Here is a 19,549-nt window from a genome sequence, read left to right on the forward strand (position 1 = left end):
CCATGCACGCTATGGTCATTACATTAAAACAAATAAAAAGACTTGGGAGGTTGGGGAAGCTCTTTCCCACCTCCCGAGGCAAAAATTTAAAAAAGGAAATTCCTCTGCTGTCTTTCTGCAGAGGGATTTTGTGCACCTGTCCGTCATGAGCACAGAAGCACTGGTGCTCATGACGGAACCATTCCGCCATGAGCACCGAAGGGGTTAAACATAGTTAAATTGGCTTATTCCAAATAGACACGTCTAATTAACTATAAGTCCTTACTATATGGTCTACAAAATGCACCTAAGTCATTGAAGTCAAGTGTCACTTGTGGACTGTAGCATCTTTAGTGTGATCGAGAGAATTGACCTGAAAAACATGGCTTCTAGGGGTGCCAAGGTAACCAGACTATTGCACTATAAAACCTGCAGCGCAACCTTTTAAACGAACCCTTTTTAAAAGGTAAAGACCTTGCTTTTAAATATCAAAAAGTCACCCCTATGTAGGCCTTGTAGTCGACGATGGTAGTGTGCGTGGGGGACACATAGAAAATTAATGTCACCATGTTCCTACAGCAAAAAGGCCCCAACAACTATTTACAATGTTGCAGGCTCAGCTGTCCTATACAGAAAACCAGGATATAGATTAAAATATTAACACTGTTATCTTGGGTTTCAGACCAGCAAGGAAAATAATCAAACCACTATTTTTAATAGTTATTCAAAATCAAATTTAATTGTGAAGTTGAGTTTTAATTGAATATTAAGGAAAAGTCATTTTTAGAAAGTTACATTTAACATACCTGAAGCTCCTGTGGGCTAATTTGCATTAGCTATCCAGCAGCTGCTCAGTCGGTCATTAGCCTTTAATGAAGTGTGAAATACCTCCCAGGAGTCACACAATTAGCTACTTTGATAGAAAGGTCTACCTGGATGGGCAGATATGGCTCCTCTAGGCTCAGCTGGACATTCAGGGGGGGTCTGTCGCTCCTTCTGTTGGACCAACAGTGTGAAATCCTGCCTGGAATGCCTGTCTGAGGCACATGTAAACATGTTTCACCCTTGAAAGGTATCAGACCACAATTATTGTGTATCCTCTGTCTGGTTGCAGAAGGAACCTGCTTTGCCTTATCAAACTTATACCTATTTTTTGTTGTGGATCCAGGGTCTACTTCAAACTGGATTTTTGTGTTAGATGTGGGAAACCACTAGCCATTTCCATTGTGCATGCATCTACATACCCTCAGTTATCATAGCCCAATTTTAATGTGACTCAAGACTTTAGCCATCTTGGAATAGCCCTTACATCATTTAGGACCTGTTTGCAGTAAGGCAAACAGTAACTACTGAAAAGTATGTAGGCCAGGGCCTGGCAACCTTTATCTAGCTCAGGAGTCACTCCCACAAACAAGCTGGTGGCAACCATAAATGCCCCCCCCCCCCCCAAGGCACCATCCTCAGAACACTGTCTGGACCTGTGGAAGATCAGAAGAGGACCAGACTGACTGTATTTGACCTTAGAGGAACCCAGAAGGACTACAGCTGCTCCCTTTTGTACCCATGACAAAGAAGTGGACTTCAAGGGTCAGTTGGCTAATTTTTTGTGTGGCTACTGGGACACAACAAACTGCAAGAGGTTATTTTCCCTGAAGTGCCCAGATAACCAGTGGCAACTGGACCTGGGCTGACCTTTGCAGCTGGTCTCTGCATGACAACATGAGAGTCTCTAAGAGCCTTTCCCTGAGGTCCTAGGGACCTCAGAAGTGTACTCCTGTGGGTATTTGGGCCCCAGAAAGTTTGGAAACTTGAACGCTCTAGTCTAAGGTAAGTATCTGGGAGATATTTCCACAGTGTCAAAGTGAATTTCAGCTTTATCTTCCGCAAAGATCTTCACACTCTGAAAAAAAAAAAAAAACCCCATTCTGATTTGGGACTTATCAACATTTTCAGCAGTGCCAAAAGCCCAACCTGCTTCAGGTATTTCTGATTTGGTTCCACGGAAGGAGCTACAGTTTCAGGGACTCCCACACTGAGTGAAGTTTTCATCCAAAATAGTGACAAAACGTCTCTTTCTGAAGTGTGACAAGGAATCAATGTTGAACTTTTCAACTTCCAGACATTTTGCTGGGAACAATCCACTTGGTGTATCCGACTCAAGCTCAACCGCGGTTGGCATCAAATAGCACCTAGGTCCTAGTCTACCCCGACTGTTGACTACCATTAGTGTTTTGTGCTTTTTGGTGCTATTTTCAACTAAAAGTTTATAAACTCATATCTTTAGTTCTCCCTATTGAATCCTTGAAGTTTGGGTGTCAATTTGTTTATACATCTTACTTTATTTTTCTACTTCAGTTTATGGCTTTTATCACTTGGTATTTTTATGTCATTACTGTTTTGGTATTGCATACATTCTTTACACAATTCCCTGAGTTAAGCCTGTCTGCTCTGTGCCATCACTACCAGGGGAGTGAACTCAGGGTAATTTAATTACTTTGAGGGTTCACCCTGACAAGAAGTCCTATTAATCATTGAGGTTGGCAGTTGCCCAGCTCAAATAATAATTAACTTTCTTACGAGAGCAAGCACTATAAGAAAAAAAAAGTTGATATGCTAGAATCAATATAAAAATTCGGAACTGCTAAATGTCCCTGATCTGGATAAACGACACACTTATCTAAGCTTCAAATATATATATGATTTTTTGGGGTATTTCAAAAAGGTAGCATGCATAACTTACTCATAACACTACTGATATTAGCTAAACATTAACTCACAGCTGTAGAAGCTGTGGTATCCTTTCATCGGAAGTCCGGAAAAACCCAGGGGCACCTTCAGAAGTGTAACTTTAATTGGTAACAAACACAATAACAATTTCTAGAAACTTGTCAACAGGAAAAGATGAGTGATGGGTACGTAGATGAAAGATGTAGGTTGATTCGAGGAGAGCATGAGGATAGAAAAGGAAGGATAAGACAAAAGAGTAGTAAGGAAAAGGGTGGGTGAAACAAGAGTAAAAGAGTGATTAAAAGGGAAGTGAAGAAATATGACAGAGTTGATTAATGAGGAGTAGGGGGTGATGAGCGTCAAAGTAGAGAAGGTGAAGAAGATGATGTGAGAGGTGGATAAATGGAGGATGAAAAAGGAGTCTGCGGGAGTAGGATGGCTGGAGCACTGAGCAAAATGAGTGATGCGAGTAAGGGGATGGGAAACCATGTACTGAGTCCGGATGATAAAAGGCGAGCTGTGAGTAATTAATACAGAAGAGTGAAGAGGGAGGGAGGCTGATGCTTGTGAAGGATGAGGATGATGAGAGAGGAAGGTGGTCACATAGGAGGGTTATGAGCCAATGATAAGTGACGAGGGAGGGGCCAGAGAGTGAGTGTGAGGAGACTGGAGGATAGCGATAGAACAAGAAAGAGGGATTGGTGGACAGGCAGGGTGATGAGTGAAGAGGGGGATAGAGGAATGGGAGAGGCTGCTGGGAGAAAAGAGAATGGGAAAGAAGAGGAAGCATGCCATAGGAGAGACAGTTCAATTTAGAGGCACTCATATGAGATGTACGTTTCATCTTTGTTCCCCTTAAGATACATTCAGCTCAAAAGATGCACAACTAAATAGTGGTTGAGAAACTAGCCATCAAATTACAAGTCCAGTTGTCAACCCCGGAAGATGTACTCTTGGCACAGTGGGCAAATAGGGGTAGAAACAGACCCACGTTCAAGGTGAAGCAGAGAGACAGTATGGTGGAGGCTGCGGGAGGATTAGTGAAAAAAGAGGATGGTGAGGAAGAGAGAAGGAAGGGAGTCAGAAAGACAGAGAAGGATGAGCAATAGTGAGAGAAAGATTAGGAAGAGAGAAAAAAAGAGAAAAAAGGGTGAGGTGGAGAGAAAAGGGTAAGGATGAAATAGAAGCGTCAATTGGAGTGAGAGTAAGTTGATGCACAGTGAGAGGATGGCGAGATCAGGAGAGAGTGAAAGTAGGATAATGGTGGAAAGAGAGGATGGTGAGATCAGAGAAATATGAGGGTAAAGAGGAGAAGGGCACAGTGGGAAAATAGGTGGAGATGGTGGAGGGAGAGTAGGGTGAGGTGAAGAGAGTAGAAAGTGAGGTGGGAGGAAGACGAAGGTGAGATGAGCAGGAGAGTATGGGGTAGTGGAGAGAAGGGAGGGTGAATTCTGGAGAGAGGAGGGAGATACAAAGAGAAAGGATGGTGAGATGAAGAGAGGTAGTAAGTATGGTATGCAGCTTATCTGTACAAGACCATCCAGCAAGCCCTGACCCAGCTCTCAGATACCTGGGAGACTATGGGCAACCCCATTCATCCTTATGGCCATTCTGCAGCATGCATAGAAAACGGAAAATGTCTTTAATGATCGATTTTGTGCAGGGAGGTGTCCCATACTGCACAAAAACAATCATTCCCTCAGCACAGCCACCCTTGCAAAATGACTCAAGGGTGTCTGCCCCGGCGCACGGCTGCTGTCTGCGTGCTGGTACAGGGGAGAAGGACAGGAATGTGCCGTATCTTGTAGATACGGCACATTCCTCCCCTTTTATTTTGACACGCTGCAGCACAGCAGGAAGGCTTGTTGCACTGCCCTGTGTCAAAATATTCTAAATGAGGCCCAGAGTGTGTAGAACGAGTTGAGAAAAAAAGTCAGAGAGTTGTGGGGAGGTTGTATGCTATGTTAAAATGAACAGCTCTCGTTGGGTTATTAAAATAGTGTATTTACATTACGCATGGGCGGAACTTGGGGAGTTTAACTCTGTGGAATTCTGCGGAGTTACAAAACCAATTGCACTGTTACGTGCTGCAAAAATCAGCGCAAATGGCACTGCACGGCACACCAGATGCAGGTGCGCAACGCCCATTGGGCTTTAAGGGCTTCAGCCCCTCGTCATGTGTGGCAGCACGGACTAAGACAGTTTCCCAGGCACACACACAGCCGCACCCGAGTGCTTCACAGGTCTTTAAAAGACCATTTACTTGCTAACGAGGCTTTGTTGTTTTTTCACCCCATCTTAGAGCCCCTGCATCTCCACTCTAACTATCACTGGAAGAATGAGCACCCCCCGACATTTTTTGTAGCCCGCCCCCCCCCCCAAATGTAGATCTAGTTGCACCTCTGACCAGAGGGCTCAGCTTCTCATTTTGCTAACGCTTGAATAGGTTTTCTACTCGAGCGGCAGCTTTCAGACAGTTGGTACCTCCTGCGACCGCCCGCGTGGGAGAAATCTCACCGGGAGCCCTCCTAGCGACCGAAAGTTGCGCTAGGGAGTGCCAAATCTTGCTTGCCAGCTTACCATTGGTGAGCCGCTAGCGAGAACAAACTCTGCCAAGCAGGGGTTGGCGGAATTTGGCTGGAACTCCACGTTAGAATCATAACGCGGAGTGCCCAAAACTCCGCCAACTCCACCGGCAGAGCAGAATGTATCACCCTTGCAAGAGAGCAGACAGACCACTGCGCACGCCTCCACTATAGCTCACCCTTCAGTATAGCGCTTCCTGTTATAGAAACAAATGATGTAACATATCAATGCCAGCGATCCAAATATGCCTCATTGTTTTTATTGCGTAGTGTGTGCAATGCTGGGGCGCTGCCAAGAGTATCGTAACACGGACTTTGGAGCGGACCAGCGCTCAGGGATGTTGATTTATTAGTGCGAATGTTTTAGCCACAAAACGGTACCTACGGTCCTGCCTGGCTGGTTCTGTTTTCACAAGCTCTGAATTGTGGCGGGTGGCAGGGCCCCCACCCCGAACTTGAAAGCTCCCGCCTGTAACCCTTGTACCGGCGGAGAGTTGAGTTGTTGATATTAAAACCATTCACCCACAGCTTCCTGGAAGGTTGCTACCGGGTGGCGTAGTGGCCGTGCTGAAGGAATGCGCGCACCCACCTCGCGGCACTAGCAGCTGAGGTGCTGACCGTGGCACGCTGACCTGCACGCAGTTCACGCTCACCTCCTCAGCCTGTGAACATCTCGACATCTTTCCCATTCGCCGTTTTCGTCTTTATTATTCCAGCATCTTTAATCCTTTCTGTGCGTCCATCAAAGACTCGTCTCGAGCGGAGGGAAACGGCGATGGCATGGCTTGGCCTGCTGACTCTTGCTTTCTTTCACTTGACCACAGGTAAGAAACTGTGCAACCCTTCACCAGGGCATAGATGAACCATTTGAAATTCTGCATCTTTTCCCCAAGATCTTTGCTTCACCTTTCCTTCATTTTGAGTATTTCATAAAGTGTCAAACCATTTCCACAGGACACCGAGCTATAGAGAACAGCAGTTTTTTTCGTTGCTGAGGTAACATTGTATACGTGTGTCTGTAAGGGGCATGTGGGTGAATCTACATTGCTGAAACCAAGATGTGAGGTAATTTTGTACATAACATTTTTATACTGCCCTTATTTACAACTTGTGACGAGGAGAAATGTGGTGGGAATTTACACAATTTTGCCGCAGCCAGAATAGAAAATTTGTCTCGGGGATGCAAGGTAAGTAACTCAGCCACTGCACCCATGCTCCTTCCCAGACTGCGCTGTCAATCTCCTGGGCATGGGTGGATCTTACCTCTCTGCCCCTCCTCCCCCCCTACATACTTTTCTGCTCTCCTTTCGGTGGGCACAGGAGGGTCTTTGGTCTGCCGCCATGAGAGGGAGGCTCACAAAATTAAAAGTTGGGCCAAGTAGCAGGCTGCATGAGCAGCTCCATAGAGGCCACATGCCTAGACAGATGCGTCAGAGACAGAGTGAGCTGACGTCCAAGATTTTTGGCAGGACGTCCTGGTTTTTTACCACGTCTTGGATAATTTCAGCAAATTTAGCTCTTGTACCAGTTTCAGAGGGGGTCGACTGAACACAGAAAGAGACAAGTTTCCATGTGGAAAAATAGCTTCCTCTAGCAGAGAGCAATTTAATTAACACAGGTGTTACAGTGTGTAAAAGTTGCATTTATTTCCATTTAGTGCCTCATTGTCTGTGGTTTTCATGGTAGTGAGTGAGCACTGTCAATTAAATAATTCTGTGCCCTTCCATTAATGCACAATTGTAGTTCTATTTCTAGGTCTGTGGAACATTCTGGTTTTTGGTTTTCAAAATCGGGTTACCCTACCTAGTTAGCCAGACTCTTCAGTGAGATGGCTATACACCCACTGACAGCTGGACCATCGATAAAACACTCACTGGACTCCTCCACCCAAGAAAAACAGGAAAATGCCTGAAAAACAACATAGCTCGAGGAGTAAATTTGTCAACTCAAAGTACAATTGTGTCCCATAATTACTGGTAGGCAGTGCTTAATTTGAGCCGGGGGTGCCGGTGGACGCTACCAGCACTTATTTTTGGGGACTGCCAATTATTTTATCTCTTTCACATTTACGGAGAACAAGGGCGGGAAAACACACAGATCAGAAAGACGTAGGAGGAGAAAGATAGAAAAATGTCATAAAGGGAGAAAGCAGGAATCTGCATGCGTGAGATAAAAGGGCAGGGATTGTCTGATAGCAAAATAAAAATACATGGGGTGGATTTAAGACTGCCAACTTTGGTATTCAGTGTGTCGATGTTTAATTTCACTGGCTGCGGGCTTGCGAGCAGAGCTTTTGCACCAGCACTCTTTCTTTTACACATTAACCACTGTTGGTGAGGATGCCACAACCCTATTATACCCTTTAATTTGAACATATTAACTTGCAGTCTAAGTCGAGTTGCATACCCTCCTTTGCATGTTATATGTGTATGAAATATATATACAGTATGCCAGTGTTTCCCAAACTGTTGGTGGGTCACGAGACGTTTTTTGGTGGGTTCCGAAAGTCCAAGCAATAAATAAACATGCCTTTATAATCAGTGTTTATTTTGTCACTTTTGTGTACTTAAACAAGACAGGGTCTAAATTTAACATGGGATTGGTGGTTACTTTTCTTTCTCTGACTGCAGAGAGAGCGGTTTTTTAACTGAATTATATGACAATCTTTGTATGTTGTTTTTTTGCAACACACAACAAAATCTAAATACATGTAAAGGAACTGCATGCATTCAGCAGTTGGGAAAGCAAACACGAAGCACATTTTTTTGTAATTCGGAAGTGTGTGTGCTGGAAACAGAGATGTTTGTTAATAGGATTAGAAACAAAAAAAAATACTTTAATTGGTGAAGCACAATGAGAAATATTCACAACAACCTCATTTCCACACAGTATCAATTGTGTGCAAAATAGTTTTTATCTGTAAAAACATAAATACAAAAACTTCATTTCCACACAGTATCAATTGTGTGCAACATAGTTTTTATCAGTAAAAACATATATACAGAAACCTCGTTTCTACACAGTATCAATCGTGTGCAACATAGTTTTACCAGTAAACCCGTATATCTGTTCAAAGATAGTGGCCATTTCAATTGAAAATTTGCTGTCTGTAAATGACAGTGCACTACCAAACAATGCTTTAGTTGCTTTCAAAAATCACCACACAAAGGTAGGTGAGTCACAAACGTTTGTTGTTTTAAAAAAGCAGGTCATGGTTCTAAAAAGTTTGGGAACCACAGCAGCATACAGTGTATGTGTTCATGTATAAAGTACACGCTCATATTTACTTGACTGTTACTGCAAAGTAACAATGAATGTTTGAGGCACACTAGAAGGCTATCTTTAAAAAAGAATGATGCATGTATTTATAAACATTCAAGCAAACCTTTCATGCCATAAACCACACAGTAAGGAACATGAAGATTGCCTAAAGAAACCATGCACTCCTATGCATTATCCTTTATATTTAGGGTGCTCCTCTGATTATTATCAGTGATAACATATCATGTCAGATACACATGTTTCTGACTCGTTCATGAATTTATGCATTGTAAGAAGTGAGGATTTCCATCCGACGACCTAAGATTTATGATCATCTTCTGTCTTTACTGGCGCTATAAAATGGCCTCCCTGTGAGTCATGCATAAAAACAACAGATAAGCTAGATATTAATAGCTACATTGTCCATCACATTTATTACAATTTTACTATACTGTACAGAGATACAGTGGTTTTATCAGAATTACAATATTCTTGGTTACCAGCCAAAATTGGGATTAGAAATCATGTATGTAGTTTCAAAGCTCCCTTGTAGGCTTCTCTATCAAACAACACCCCTTTAGGAGACTTCAGTGTAGTGGAAGCTCCTTGGAGGTCCAGGATCCAGAATTAATGAACAGCCTTAGCTCCTGAAATGGAATTATACATAAGTAAGGAAATAAGATTTTAACTTATTTTAAAATGAACTTGAAATTCACCTACCAAAAACTAAAAGTTAACGTAGAGTTTTATGTAGGTGTTTTAATAAATGTAAAAAAATACAAAAGTTTAAAAACTAAGAAAACCCTTAAATGTACCAGTTATAAGTAGCTTTCATACATATAACATGCACCATCATAGATTTCAGATGTCATCCGTGATATAACATGTGAGGTCAGAAACAGTGCAACATAGCATTGCAAGCTATACTAATAGAGCTCATCAGAGAGTTATAGCTTTGTCCAGACACAAGGGAGCAATCAATATAAGTCAAAACAATGCCCTTTCAGGCTTAGAGTGCCACATAAATTATGCAAAAAAGAGAAGGGAACCATGGGCAGTTCCCAAGTTTAGGTTGAGAGCAGCTCCTTTGAATGGAACACTAAAACACTGTACAACACCGCCAACACTCCATATCTGTTCACCTCAAAATCAATTTTCATGTTTTAGCTTTATGTTCTAGTGCTTTGAAGTAGTCAAGGTGATATGTATTTTTCTTTGGCAAAAGTCCTACACAGAGAAAAAAATATCTATTTTCGTGAAAAGGAAAGCAAAGACAGGATGAGGCGGCACAGATCTCGTCTCTTCCACGGAATGTACTTCAAAGACTCATACTTGTGTCTGCAAATGGAGAGGACAGACTTTTAACTATGCCAAGGACAGCGGGCACAGACTCTTACCTGTACCCCTGGGAAGGTGACCAAATATTATCTTTGGAAGGGGGTGAAGAGCAAAGTTTCTTTTCTTAAAACATATTGGTGATAACTGTGATTAAGAACGGTATCGCACAACATATATTAAATCAACGTAAAATATATCTACCTAAAGTGCTCGTGGCAGAGCATAATTCTCCAGACCTGCATAAAGTATGCTTTTAGAAACCCCATATTTTTGATTCAAGAGTGAACACCTACAGAAAACAATGATAAACCTAGTCACGATGGTCCATATTAAGAGTTTGTCTGTTAAATGTGGTTTGAGCAGGAACAGGAGTATCCATCAAAATTGAAATTATGGGCAATGGTACCACCCTAACTGGTCAAAACTCGTGATTTCAGGAACAAATCCAACAAGTTATCCAGCTGGAACACGTCCCTAAAAAAGGGGTCAGAATCTAGGAATTTCAAGCAGATATCAGTGTGGTAACAGTGATTTGCAGATGTAATTCCCCTGCACAAATATTTCACTTGTTTTGACTCTTAAACGGAGCGGTAATACCAGGTAGGTATTATTTCATCTTTTTTCAGGCCACTCTTTATGAGGGCGTATAAAGGGACAAACGAAAGAAGGAAGGAAGGGCAAAAGGATGAGAGAACGGAGAATGGAGGAGGAAGGGAAGGTTTAAGGGACCAGGAAGAACACCATTGTCGAAAACAAATTTTCAAAGTTCCTCATGGGACACCTCAGCCCCTTCGCTTCGACAATGCATGTCTACTGAGTGGAATCTTTCAGTGCCATGCTGCCCGGGTATTCAAATGCTTATTGCCATTTCAAAAGAGCAGAGCATCTCGCCTACTGCCATTTTGGGAATTGGATTTTACATTGTCCAGAAAAGAAGAGGCAATCTTTTTTTTTGCAGTTTATTTTTAGTGCAAACTTAGCGCAAGGGCATTATAGTGCTCTGCATTAGCACCAGATTACATTACACAAGGTCAGACTTTATTTTAGGCACAGGGAGATTAAGTGGTTTTGCCAGAGCTCTGGCTATTAGGCCACATCTTTTCTGGGTAAAGACTCAATGTCATGAATCACCTTTAATTTAGCAGGGCACTATATACCCTGTATAATGCCAAAGGTCATAGGTTTCTTTCGGGCCTCCCCATAGCAGCTTCCTCACTGCATCACCATAATGGAATCTGGAAAAAGCAGTACTGGTTTGTCATTAACCTGTGCATTCTGCTTCTGAATTGCATCCTTCCCCACCAATCCTGATCCCCCAGTATGATTGCAAGAGTGCCTCCATCTTGGGCAGAGGAAGGGCCAGGAATTATAGGTGGTGTTATGGCTCCCCTTTTCACTAATTCAGGCCATAGTAAGCCGGGAGAGCGAGCCTTTGAGCAACAAAAAAGAACATAAAATTGAACGCATCACCACAGTCGTGTGGTCAACATTTGCAGTAGGAGGGAAATTCAGAACTATGTGCCAAAATGTATGTCGGGATATGGAGTACAAGAAAATTGTGCTGCAAAAATATCACAGCAAATTTATTGACAGACAAAATAATGATTCTGGGGAGTTTATGTAGATAATTAATACCTGATCAAAGCCAAGTGATGAGAGGGGCGGCTCCAGTCGCATCTCGTGTCAGTAAAAAGAAGCAAGGGTGGGCGGGGTTGGTAAGGGGATAAGGGAACAAATGTAAAAAATAAAATCGCTTATCTGCCACCCTCCACCATTGCATCATGCTTGTCTGCTCCTCTCTTCTTCTGAAGTCACAGGCTCCCAGCCTGCCCTGCAGCCAATCCTGAAGCTGCTCTCATGCATGAGAGCAGCTTAAGGATTGGCCTGAGCACCCTCGATTTGTGCTCCAGGACAGACTAGGAGTCTGTGCCTGCAATCTTCAACCCAGGCGCGTTGGTGTGTTGGAGAGAACTTTCACTGCACATTGCGGTTTGGCCGGCCTGAGAAGGCCAGCCAAACCATTAAATGCAGTGAAGGGAGTACACATACTACTCCCCTCCGTGCCTGTCATCACTGTGGTCCCACTCCCAAGACTCGGTTTTAAACCAGTTTATTATCATTTTACTTTTCATGTTTTGGAGAGTGTTGACAGGAGGGGCAATGCTCCTGCGCTAAGGCGGAGGAGCGCCACCCCACTGCTCTTTGAACAGTGGTAAATAAAATAATAACACAATGTCATTATCATTTTATTTTTCCAAACTGAAGCAGGTTTATGGGGTGGGGCTGGACTGTCATCACAGTCAACAGGGGAGGAGGGGTTGTGGCATTTAAGTGCGCATGACAGTTTGGCCGGCCGTCTTGGGCCGGCCAAACAGTCATGTGCCCTTTGCATGTTCTCCACTGGCTGTATTGCACAGCCTTAATGAAGAACATGCACAGGCTTCCACTCCCTGTCCGAGTGCCAAACCATGGCGCTTAGACCATTCACAACGTTGCTGTCATACTGGTGACAGCAGCATTGTGATTGGCAAGACCACTGACTCATTGTCAGTGAAATTGCTCCCCCTCCCTCGCAGCTCCACCATTAAGTGAGGGCTGCCCCTGCGCTCTCCAGTGTTTGGTGCTCGAGGCTCTCCTTCACCCGCAGGCTCACCTGCGCCTCATCCCTGGTGGTCCAGTGGACCTCTATCTCCTTTCTCTCACCCCGTTTTTCACTCGTTTTTCATTTGTTTTTTCACTCGTTTTTCTACCCTCATTTTTATTCTCCTTTCTGCACTTTTATGCATTCCTGCTCTTTTTCTGAGTATTTCCACTCTATTGATTTTTCCTTTATTCCTCCTTTTCCCCTCCTTTCCCGCCCCCTCTCCCCACCGCTACTGCCCCCACGGCCCCTCCCTCCCAGCATGACCAGCACAACCAATCCAGCTCCCCTCCCCTCCCCGCTCCCTTCCCAGCTGTCCAGCCCTCCCCGACCCCTACTTAATGGCGGCTGCTGCGGGGACAGGCGAGCAAGACCACTGACTCATTGTCAGTGAAATTGCTCCTCCTCTCTCACAGCTCCACCATTGAGTGAGGCCTGCACCTGCACTCTTGAGTGTTTGGTGCTCGAGGCCCTCCTCCACCCGCAGGTTCACCTGCACCTCATCCCTGCTGGTCCAGTGGACCTCTAGCTCCTTTCTCTCAACCCATTTTTCACTCATTTTTCGCTCGTTTTTCTACCCTTATTTTTATTCTCCTGTTTGCCCTTTTCTGCATTTCTGCTCTTTTTCTGAGTATTTCCACTCTATTTCCTTTTCCTTTATTCCCCCTTTTTCTCTCCTTTCCTGCCTGCTCTCCCTGCCGCTGCTGCCCCCGCGGCCCTTCCCCCTCAGCACGACCAGCGCCAGCCCTCCCTGACCCCTACTTAATGGCGGCCGCTGGGCGGCAGATGCGCCGCTGGCACGCTGAAGGCGCGCCAAAGCCAAGCCCGTCTGCACCTGTCCGTGACCCGACCGCGACCAGTGCCAGGAACCATGGACCTTCGCACCGCCAAGGCTACGACTTATCAGCACTCCATGCACTCAACCCAGGCCATAACAACAACTGCAAGCTAGCTTCACCAGCGGACACCCACAGACCCTTCAGCTGTCGCCGCTACCGACAAACCTACAGCACCGCAGGGAACACAGACCCAGCACAACCCGACCGCAAGAACACACCCGAACCGAAGACCCTGCAATGCATTCTACTCAATGTCCAATCCCTCCACAAACACGCCACCAAAATCTGAGACCTCCTCGACAGCACCACCCCGGATGTAGCATTCACCGAAACCTGGACCAACACCACTTCGGGACCGGACATCGCCATACCCCAAGGATACAAGATCTCCAGGAAGGACCGCCCCACACGCCCAGAAGGAGGAATCGCCGTAGTCCACAAATATACCCACCTACTGAGCACACCCCTGACGAGCACACAGACCTGATGGAACACCTTCACTTCAAGATACTGGCCAGCCCCACTGCCACCCTCCGAGGAACCCTCATCTACCGGTACCCTGAACCCCGCGGATCCTTCGCCAACTCCGTCACGGACAATATCTCCCTGCAGGCCATCGCATCCACCAAATACACCCTGCTGGGGGACCTCAACTTCCACCTCGACAACCAACTGGTCCCCAACACCGCATCCCTCTTGGATACCCTCCACAACATTAGACTTCGCTAGCTCATGCGCCCACGCACTCAGCAGGGCACACCCTTGATCTCCTCTTCACTACAGGAAACTCCATCACCTTCAGCCACACCACCGAACTCCCATGGACCGACCATCGTTGTGTCCACTTCACCTTCAGAACACCCACCATCCACAGACACCAGCACCTGCTCCCACGAAGAAACTGAACCAGAATCACCGACGACCAGCTCACCTCCTCACTCAACAACTCCACCCCAACCATCGCAGAAAACAACAACCCCAACATCGCAGCACGAACCCTGCATAGATGTATCTCGGACAGCGCCAAAACCATAGCCCCCCTCAAGAAAAACAACCATACCCATGCTAAGAATGCCAATAGTTTACCACTGAACTATGAGAGTCCAGACGCACTTGCCGCCACCTCGAAAAGGCCTGGAGGAACACTAAATCCACAGAAGCCCACAAACACTTCAAAGCCGCCACCAACGCCCACCACCAAGTCATCACAGAAACAAGGAAAAAAGTGATTGAAGACAGAATCTCCACCCATGCGCACAACAACAAGGAACTCTTCAACATCATAAAGGAGTTTGCCCAACCCACCAGCGAGTCTACTGACATCCCTCTCTCACAAGACCTCTGCGACAAACTCAGCACCTTTATCCACCACAAAATCAAGAGCATCTACAACAACTTAGACAAAGACAACCAACACACTGAACCCTCACAAACCACCCCGACACCCGGAAACCAGTGATTGACAACTGGACAGCCCTCACCACTGAAGACATACTGAAGACAATGAAGTCAATCCACTGAGGAGCCCCCATGGACCCCTGCCCCCACCACATCTTCAACAGAGCTGCCGACACCATAGCACCGATGCTCCGCCTCACCATCAACAGCTACCTGGTGACTGCCTCGTTCCCCGATGACTGGAAACACTCTGAGGTCAACCCCCTCCTGAAGAAACCTTCGGCGGACCCCACAGAGATCTCAAAAACTACAGACCCAATACCCTGCTCCCCTTCCCAGCGAAAGTCATTGAGAAAGCCATCAACAGCCAACTTGCCACATTCATCGAAGAGCACAGCATCCTCGACTCCTCCCAATCTGTATTCAGAAAAAAGCACAGTACCGAAACCGCCCTCTTCGCCACAATAGACGACATCCGCACTCTACTTGACAAAGGTGAAACAGTTTCCCTCATCGTCCTTGACCTCTCACCGGTGTCCGGCACAGTCTCTCACCGCACCCTAATACACAGACTCCACGACGCAAGAATCCAGGACAAGGCCCTCGACTGGATCCGCTCCTTCCTCTCCGGCAGAACGCAGTGGGCCAGACTCTCCCCCTTCCTCTCGGACCCTACACCTACCACCTGTGGAGTCCCCCAGAGCTCCTCCCTCAGCCCGACACTCTTTCACATCTACGTGGCTCCATAGAAAGACCATCACTCACGCCCTGGTCACCAGCAGACTCGACTACGGCAACGCACTCTATGCAGGAATAAACAAAAACCTCACCCGCAAGCTACAGAACATCCAGAACAACGCCGCAAGACTGGTTCTCCTCCTGCCAAAACACTGCCACATCTCCCAGCACCTGCTCACACTCCACTGGCTCCCCGTCGAGGCGAGAATCACCTTCAAGGTACTCACCCACGCACACAAGGCCCTCCATGGCACCGGACCAGCATACCTGAACAGCCAACTCAAATTCCACGCACCCCAAAGGACCCTACGATCAGCCCAGCTCTCCTACGCCATGGTCCCCCGCACCAAAAAGACCAGATCGGGAGGCCGCTCCTTCTCCTTCCTCGTGGCCAAAGCCTGGAACGCCCTTCTGCTCCACCTCAGACAGACAATATCGCTCCCCATCTTCGCAAGAAACCTCAAAACCTGGGTCTTCGACAGACCCCCTCTTTGATGGAATGGATCCTGCACCCTCCCTACCCCTAGCGCCTTGAGACCCTGACGGGTGAGTAGCTGCACTTAACAAACTTCTGATTGATTGATTGATTGATTGATAAGGGAGCCTGTGTGTGCTTCCTGCCTCTGGCAGGAACAGAAGAGGACAGAGGCGAGGCGGCAGCTGGCAGCCAGGTAAGTAATTTTAATGTATTTTCTACCCACCTTACCCCCGCCTCACCCATACTACTCAGTGGCAGCCCCAACTGGAGGGTGGGTGTTGGTTCCTGTGAGTGGGTGGGTGTCTGACAGGTGAATTGGCTGTAGGTTCTCTCATGGTGTCTGAGACAGGAGGCATGGGCTAGACTCTACGTCTGCCTGTTAGTCCCTATTCCTTTTTTCTGGGTCTAAGCTCATACCTGGTAAAACCAGTGTGGTGTTTCCAGACCCAGAAACACCAGACCTATGAGAGTTGCTGAGAATTTTTCAGTTTCTGGTTTTCTCTCTCTTACACTGAGTCAAACTTGGATAGAGAACAATAAGTACTGGTACCCCAATGAGTGCCAATAGGCATCTGCAACCTTCAGGATAAATTAAGCACTGCCCTTCATCATTTGGGTGACTAAGGAGGTTGATAGCTTTTCATTGAGGCCATCTTTGGTAGGGATGCATAGGTCCTCGAGCCAGGGCCAGGAGATAATGGGTTTCGGCAATGACTGCAGAGTGAAACAACAACATTTAGTCAGGTTTTTAGAATGACCATCAAACATGCAAGTAAATTCCATTAAAATTAATGATATGTTACTTGTCTTTATGCATATTTTTATGGATCAGATCTCCTGAAACGTGATGTGTCAAGAAATGTTTTTTGTTAAGAACGACATTTCTGATTCTAATTTATGGAGTCCTTCAGTTCGTGAAAAGTTATCTTGATTGGACACATTCCCCTTACCTGTGTTTTATCTATGTTAAAATGTTGTTTGAATAGATTTCATCTTGGGTATTTTGCATTTACAATAACTCTAGTGTCAAGGACGATGGTGGGGCCCACTTCCTCTTTCTGTACCTCGCTCATTCTTAGTTTATGCAAATAGTGTGGAAAGCTCTGTATATAAGTATTGCACGATTTTACAAGTGCATATTTTTAAGGGAGTGGATGATGTGGGTGATAGACAAACCCTGCCCTGCAGTGCTAATTTCACATGATGCTGCACTAACGTCATTGTAGGCCACTGCTTTATGGCGCCACTGTAAATGGCCGCAAGAATGGCAGCATAATGCAACATATAGGCTCAAAACGCCCTGTTTTAGTAAAAAAGGGAGCATATAAATGGAAAAATATAATTTTTCTTGGTGCTCTAAAAATATCAGCACAAAATATCTGCACAAGTGCTCTTCGTTTTAACTTTTATGTTGGTTAATTATGACGTCTATACCATGATTAGGTGTAACTTTTTGATTTACCGTTCGGTAATTTTGTTTTTTAATTACTGAGATTAGCCAAGCAGAAATATGACTGACAATGTTTCAATAGCACAAGATGAAAAGTTTATTTCTCCTGTATAAAGAGAGGTAGAACTTTACATTAACGCAATACCTGTCCTATGAATTCAGTTCCCTTTAGAAATTGAAGGATGTCAATGTGTATTATTTTATTGTGCTGTTTCATGATTTTAGTGTTATTATACTTATTTCACTGTATCTGTGCATGTTTTAGGCAATGCCTGATGTAAACCAAATATGAGGGATAGATGTGCATAGTTTACTGCCTGGCAACTTCATAGTGCTGTGAAATGCAGAGGTTTCTATTCCTCAGTACAGTGCTGCTCACTACAGTGACCCCATTTCAAGGGGTGAAGGTAAACTGCATTTTTAATCCTGCTCCATGAATTAATGCTGTAGGGTGTGATAGAGCATGGGTTACCAGCTCGGGTTACATACACATGCCTAATACTCACCTGGGTCCAAAACATTCACACAGATAAGCTAGTAAACCCCGCTGTCATCAATTTTGAGTTTTACCTGTAATTTGATATTCACTTTTACCAAGTCTTACCAACATGATCTCCTTAATAATTCTTTTACTCCATGAATCAGGTTGCTGAGATAGTTAAAGGTAGAAAATGACAGGAAACGGCCACTACAACGTGGCCGTTTCCACGCATAACTTAACCACGCATGCATTACAACTCATGCGTGGTTACAACGAATAGCCTTTACCACGCATACCTTTACTACGAGATACGTAGTAAAGGCATGTGTGTTGGAGGCTAAAAATAAAAAAGGCGGCTTGGGGTGCCCCACCCCCCCAAAAAAAGCGTGAAAAAATAGGGGGCTGGGGGGCCCCCCCCCCCAAAAAAAAACGCAACTGTGGAAGTTTCTATGTGGAGGCAATCGGGAGGCAATCGGCGTCGTTAGAGGAAATGGAAAGACACTTCCGTTTCCTCTTAACGAAGTGCGACGTCAACACGGAAGAACATCGAGAAGAGACGACGTTGTCAGGTAAGGGGAATATTAGATTTTAGAAAAAAAAAGCAGGGGTCCGATTATAGGGTTAAGGGGAGGGGAGGGGGAATAACCTTTACCAAGAGTATGCCCTTACCATGAATGAATTTACAACGAAAATCATTGTAAAAGTAGTTGTGGTAAAGGAATATTCGTGGTAAAGGTTATGTGTGGAAAAGGCATTTGCGTTGTAACGCATGCGTGGTAAAGGCATGCGTTACAACAGAATGCGCTGTAACATCATACAACCGAAAATGACATTTAACTTAAAACTTGAAATAACCACAGACTCAAAAGTTTTAAAATCTTTATTTAAATCAATAATTGTGTGAATCAAAATCAAATACAGTGTAAACACCTTCTCTCAAGAGGCAAGATAAAAGTCAAATATAGCAAAGTCATAATAATGAGCAATGAAGACGGTACCTGGAAAGGGAGGAAGAGAGAGAGCAGGTACAAAGACAGGTTTCACAGAATTATATTTACCTGATGTGATAGATGAACCCAACTCCTTGAAGATGGGCCAGATAGAATCTCCCAGGACAGGATGAAGACAGAGGATCAGGCAGATTCAAATCTGGGAAGGTGATCTCTTCTCAAGTGAAACACCAGCGTCGCACCTCTCTCTGGCAATATTCTCCTCTTATGTCCCTCTTCTGAAATCCCCTTCTAGATGAGGAGATTATCGATCAGTATCTCCTTTTCTCGAACAGAGTTTCTGGCAGTAGCAGGGTCTGAGACAGCATCTCGGACAGAATCTGTAGCAGCATACGTGTTGGGTCGGTGACGAGTCGGAATGACAAATCTGAAATGTCTGACAATAATCTCTAGCTAACTTACCTCAATTATACTATTCTGTATTCGTGTACCACCCCTAAAAGTTTCAATATTTGTGTTTTCTCCTATTCTGATTGGTCAGGGCGAGGAGGTGAGTTCATCACACCATATTAAAAGTAATCTTTTCTCTTTGGATCATTGTTCTATGTTTCCGCCCCTTAATTTACTTTCCCATAGCTTTATTCCCACCCGCATTTCACATTGTGATCAATAGAAGTTATACAT

General features: G+C 45.1%; 1 protein-coding gene across 1 annotated transcript in view; it reads left to right on the plus strand.

The window, feature by feature from the left end:
* The first annotated feature begins 5,639 nt into the window (after window positions 1-5,639).
* LOC146811668 (serine protease 33-like) overlaps window positions 5,640-19,549 on the plus strand; it is a 211,147-nt gene continuing 197,237 nt past the window's right edge. Inside the window, exon 1 of the mRNA XM_085618641.1 lies at window positions 5,640-6,115. Coding sequence (XP_085474767.1) covers window positions 6,067-6,115 — 49 coding nt within the window. The 5' untranslated portion in view covers window positions 5,640-6,066. The remainder of the gene's footprint in view (window positions 6,116-19,549) is intronic.

This window comes from Triturus cristatus, chromosome 7, assembly GCF_964204655.1.
Source record: "Triturus cristatus chromosome 7, aTriCri1.1, whole genome shotgun sequence".
NCBI lineage: Eukaryota > Metazoa > Chordata > Amphibia > Caudata > Salamandridae > Triturus > Triturus cristatus.